General features: G+C 39.4%; 1 protein-coding gene across 1 annotated transcript; it reads left to right on the top strand.

Annotated features, from left to right (window-relative positions):
• Positions 1-1,389: 1,389 nt before the first annotated feature.
• Positions 1,390-4,301, top strand: LOC117542457 (protein FAM111A-like). Its single transcript, XM_034210149.1, is given in 4 exon segments — positions 1,390-1,423; positions 2,877-2,972; positions 2,975-3,938; positions 4,169-4,301. Coding segments are annotated over 4 exon segments (1,227 nt in total).
• The last annotated feature ends 1,824 nt before the right edge of the window (positions 4,302-6,125 follow it).

Here is a 6,125-nt window from a genome sequence, read left to right as displayed (position 1 = left end):
AAAGTTAGTGCTGTATAAGTAGTTGTGGTTAAGTACAGTTCTTGAATAGAAGTTCAAAGTCAAAGTCAGCTTTATTGTCAAGAATTCTACATGTTGTACATCCAGAAATCTCGAAATATCGTTTCTCGAGGTCCTACAGTGTGACATATACATCAAACAACGACAAAAAAAACAAAAAGGGCCTAGATAACCGGGGTATACAGTTTAAAATGTTAATAATATGTTAAAGTTAGACGTTACTTTCCACCACTTCACGGGGGGAAAAATAAGGAAAGAACCATTTCTTTCTTTCGAGCCCACTGGTTTGAGTTAAATATGGAAAAACAGAAACAAGTGTATCTCAGGGGTGCTGCCACACCTGTCCATAATAGAAAACTTAAAGCTTTCTGCAGTATACCAACTATCAGAGCACAGCGTTCATCTGGTCAAATTAATTATATCAAGAGAAGACTGAATCCCCTCAATTGTCCTAATCTCTGCTAATGGAGAGAGCATGTTTCCTCTTCTCAACCTTTCTGCTTGTCCGTATATGATGTGATTGTTGTACAAATGGTAGAAAATCTGTGTAATCTTCAGTTTCTTAAGAAAAACAAGTAATTTGGTGCGGACAAAGTAAAACGGGAGATAACTATACAGCTGTTGGAAGACATAGAGATCAAAAATACACTTCAGTTTCAAGTTCAACAACATAGGGAAAAATAAAAGCACTTGAATCGTCTTCTATCTAATGGACCCACGAGGGTGGGTCAATGGAAAAGATTGTTTTGTAGATAAAGAGAGGAAAATAACAACAGAGGTTTTGCGGTGAGGACTGCAGGGTGGTTTGAGTGTAAAGCCCTAAGCTGAAGATGGGCTCAAACCTGAAACCTTTGAAAAAATTGTATAATCAGATGCCTCAGAGTACCAGGTGCAAGAACTCAACTTGAGAGTAGTATAGGACTCAGAGCTGATGGATTCAAGACAGTCTTGTTGAATGCTGTGTTTTAATGAGGTTTTATCATTTTAACCAGTTCACCACTACCTTCGATCCCATTTACATTGTTGACAGAAAATAAATTAAACTGAATAAATAGCACACTGAAGCTGCAAATGTGTCTAATATTACCTGTACAATTCGAGATTATACATGTTTCACTAAAGAGGGCTGTGACCTGACAAAACATAAAGATTAATCATCTAAGATAAGATTACTGACCTAAAAAGGTTTTGCTGCTCTTCCCAGAAGTTGGAAGCCACTATGAGCAGAAATTGAACATTTTCAACTTTGGTAAAGGTCATTTTGAGCAGGTTGCTGTACCTTTTAGATAGATGTTTAATGAGTGAAGTCCATTACTGTAACAACAATACATCTGAATCTTTTTTCTCATTTTGCAGACTGGTACAGGTGCAATGAGCACAAAGAAGGAGAAGGATGCTGATCACTGTGAGTAAACTGATACACTAAACACACAACAATTCTGAATTTTATTTTTTTTATTTTTAAGTGACCAGTGCTCACAGGAGACCACCAGTTCATTGCAGACTGCCAGGTTTGTAGATGCTGATCAGTTGACAGCTTCACCCGAGTGTAACATATGGCCTCAGGTCCGATGTTACGATAACAAATCGATTTAGGACCTTCTCCTAGGGTGCTAGCTTCAAAAACTATTTGGGGTCGAACTGTGTTTTCTATGAAATGGCAAAAAGACCATTTGTAAACAATATTTCTCACCACATTTTACCGTGAACTCTTAAATATGTTTTTCTCACATGCCTCAATGGTAAACAAAGAATAAAAATACGGGAAAATGATTGATGATTGAAGTACATTTGGGCTGCATTTTAACAACAGAAAAACTAAATGAAAATATTTGTTAACTTACACAAAAACTTGTGCAGGGTTAATTGTCATAAATAAGTAATAATAAAACTCCTTTAAGGTCAAATCTGTTCACACATGGATTTGATGAGTGAAGTTCATTACTGTAACAACAATACATCTATATATTATTTTCTCATTTTTTTTCAGACTGGTCCATGTGATATATATTATCATGGTACAGAGAATAAAGAAGGAGAACGATGCTGACCCCACTGTGAGTAAACTGTGATACAGTGCACATACAAACATTCTGCCTTTTTATTTTATCAACAAGTAGATGTTACTTTCATTTTCTTACTCTGGTTTTCCTGCAGCCCGGACATTTATATCCTTCTGACCCCAAGGAATACACTATAAGGCGCATTCACACCTTTTCCCACAAAGGTTCATGAGAATTTAGTTCATGAGAACTCTTTAGTTCTCATGAACTAAATACAGATTGCGTTCACACCGGAATACTTCCCTGGGGGTGGATTAGGCAAATGAAGCCGCTGACGTCACTTCTTCTTCTGCTTTGGGTTTACTGGCAGGCCGCAAACCACTTCACGGCGTATACTGCCACCCAAAGTCCCCGGCCGGAAGTCCCCGGAGTTGGGGACTGGTTTCAGTAGAAGCTGCTGGGACTCCCAGCAGCTTCTAAGCCTCTAAGTAAATCGCCAGAACGCCGACACCTCCTCATCTCCACCGCTCCCATGTTTTCTTTTGTGTTGCCATAAGTTAGTCTCTCTGCGTTTGTGCGCTGGGCTAATGCTAATGCTAATAATGCTAATGCGAGGATAATAAAATGGCAGCTTCACAAAACATTTGTGGGAGTTTTACGGGGCGTGGTTTGCATTCCGTCCAGCATAGGAACCTTTTTCACCCACGAAAGTCCCTGCTCTCTAGCAGCAAAAGGGGGTAAAAAAGGTTCTGATGAACTAATTTTAGTTTCGGCTCTTTTTGGTGTGAACGCGACATTTCGGAACTATATCGGAACTAAAGTGGGAAAAGTAATGCGGTGTGAACACGGCTATAGACTGTGTTCAACCCGGAACAGTGCTGCGGGCGATAAAAACATGTAACAAATATGATGAGCAGTTTTCAGATGAAAACCTTGTGATTCAGAAAAAGATAAGAAACTTGCTATTGCAACACATTTACCTTGTACTTGTATTAGGGAAGATGTGTGTCTGATCTTATCGCATGAAAAAGAAAAGATTGAAGAGACCCAAGGCCAAAATGAGGAACCAATACAGTCAAAGGAAATGTATTCTGTCTTCTGTATTGATAGAGAAGGTGGAGAAAACACTAGAACAAAGCCGTTTATCAGAAGCCATGCTTTCAGTAGGTTCAAGTATCTGTGTGTGTATGGGGAGAAGGGTAGGGAGATGACAGTGGACGACGCTCTGAAAAGAGATGGACGCTTCATTGATGATCTTGGCAACTTCACTCTGTCTGACAACAAGGATCCAATGAAAAGCACTGGATGTACACAACGTGTTGATAACCTGCATGGAAAATAATTCAAGTTGTGTCTTGAAAAGAAAGCACTGGACCTGAGGAAGGAAGACTTTGGAAAGATCCAACAGTCGTTCAGCGACGTTCACAGAGTCAGAGAGCTGATTAAACTGGGAGAGTCAGTTTGTGTGATTGTGACTCCATTTAAGACTGGAACAGGGTTTGTGTTGTTTGACAACTTCATCTTGACTAATGCACACCTGTTTGAAGATTGTGTTGAAGAAGGAAACAAAACGCTGAAGGATGGTACAAAGGTGTTTGTTCTCTTTAACTATGAAGAACAGCACACAAATTACCACTACTTTAATCTGGCTGACCTTAACATCCGCTACTGTCATGATGACCTTGATTATGCCATACTTCAGCTTAAGCCTGTCGGCAAGAAAAACAACCCAGACACAACTGAAGTCACAGAAAAGAAGGTGCCACCAGGGCTCCTGAAGAAGTTTGGTCCAATGCCTAAGAATGGTGACGCCTGTGTCATTGGTCACCCAGATGGAGGAGTAAAAAAACTGGATCCAACATCTATCGTTGAGATAGAAACCAGGGAGAAGGCTGTTGAGGATCAATTAGAGCAGGGGTGCCCAATACGTTGATCGCAAAGGTAGTGTGGGTAGATCGCATGGCATTGAATTTTTTTTTTTTTTAAAGTTAGCCTATCATCCATCCTTACTATGGCATTTGCCACTTGATTGACGTACAGGTAAGCCAGTCTGAGTTGTATTGTGCCATATGGGTTCATGCAGTTATGAGGGGGCCTCACCTCCTCATCTGAAGCTCAAATGCAGCGCACTATTATGCGCCGTTTAGTCCACTAGCACCCCCCTTTGCACACTTTGTGAGTAAACTGAGGGAGAATGGGGAGGAGGAGCTGTTGAAGAGAGTTCAGAAAGTAGCAAAGGGAAACTCAGTCCTAAAAAAGATACTCAACCCCGACTTATGACTAGGGTTGGGTACCGAGAACCGGTTCCGGTTCGGAACCGGTTCCAACATTTCGATTCCAACGGCATCATTTAGACATGTGAATTTCGGTTCCGCTTTTCGATGCCTGAGGAAATGTTTCTCGCCGCTCTCCGTAGCCTACTGTATGACTGCAGCGGGGCGGGAAATGTAGCGTTGTACCCATAGATATTATATATAAACCATGATATAAACACGTGTTTATATCATAGGTTTATATATATCTATAGTTGTACCCTATGGTTATACCTACACTTCCTACAGCGTAACCTGAGACCAGGGCCGGCCCGTCGCACTGGCGTTATAGATGTTCGCCTAGGGCACCAGATCTGTGGAGGCGCTGCGCTGACAGCTCTGGGAGGAAAAAAAAACGTTTTGACCGTTGGTGCTCATCCTAATTTTCGGCCTTGATGTAACAACATTCATAATTAAGTAAATGTAACACCCTTTTCATCCCGGTTACACTTTTCATTTGCCCTGTACGATGGGCGCTGCAAGTGATGAAAATGGGGGATGTTGGATTATCTGGCACCCGCAGCTCACAGCCAAAGTGCGAGTGAGCATGGGAGTGTAAGTTATCTCAGTAGGTCTCAAACGTTTTGATCACAATTTATGTAAACACATATTTCCAAGGCACTCCTTTATAATTATTGGGATAAAACAGGTTTGAAATCATTCCAATGTATTCTATAGGACAGTAAACCAGACATATCGTTTTAAACTGGAGAGATAAAAAAATATGCATAAATAAAATAGTAAAATAAGATATGAATGAACAACAAAAATAAAATACGTTACATGTATTTGTTATTGGCTATGGTAGGTTATTGGTTATGTTCACATACTTATTTAATTATTAAAATGTAAACCGATCTTTGTCATATGGGTGTTTAGAGTTGTACCCCCTAGATCTAGTCTCTAGTAATTCTGCTTAAAGTGCACCAGATTGAAGCATTTTACTTTAAAATGTTCAAACATTTCTTCCCGGTATGCCTGAGAAGGCAGATATGCTTGTTTTTCTCAACAAGAACTGTTTTTAAATGGGGAGGTTTCCTTTAAAAGTTGGACTGTTGTAGCTTCAGTGGTTCTCAGGTTACAGTTACATAGCAGTGAATATAAACAGACTGATTAATGTGAATATTACTGTAAACTAACCTGTGTAAAAGTTTCTCGAATAAATGTAATTTTTTTGGTGGAAGAAGCATGTATCATTTTTTTACCCTGCCCCTCAAAGAATCGGAATTGAGAACCGTTAAGAACCGGAATCGAAAAGTAGAATCGGAATCGGAATCAGAATCGTGGAAATTCAAACGATACCCAACCCTACTGATGACTCAATGGAGATTGATTAGAAAGATTAGATAATCAGGGGCTAAATACACAAGAATGGACAGCTTATATTCCCTTACTTTACTGTGTTTTTGTATGCACCATTGTACACCAAATTAACCTAATTGGCAATAAACCAAATTCTGATGTTGATTGTACTGCATACTCACCGTTTGTGGAATATATTAATGTATTTAATATGATTTTTTTGAGGCAGTGGACTGAATGTCATATTTTTGTTATATGTTTCATTTATTTTCTCTTGTAACATGTATTGGAAGCTCCTTAAGGGTGAGCTGATATTTGTTTTTATTTCAATGTCATATATTTCTGCAGTGGTAAATGTGTTTATTTTGTCCTGGCCTTCCCTACCAATGTATTCTGTTTGTGTTTTATTAAAAGCTGATCTCGTCTAAATCTGTTTCTTGCCACTGATTTGTTTTATTTAGGGTTATGTTATTCGATGTGTGTAGCCTCG

Source organism: Gymnodraco acuticeps, unplaced genomic scaffold, assembly GCF_902827175.1.
Source record: "Gymnodraco acuticeps unplaced genomic scaffold, fGymAcu1.1, whole genome shotgun sequence".
In the NCBI taxonomy this organism is placed as follows: domain Eukaryota; kingdom Metazoa; phylum Chordata; class Actinopteri; order Perciformes; family Bathydraconidae; genus Gymnodraco; species Gymnodraco acuticeps.
Note: the sequence above shows the minus strand (reverse complement) of the source record. Positions and strands in the feature narration are given on the sequence as shown.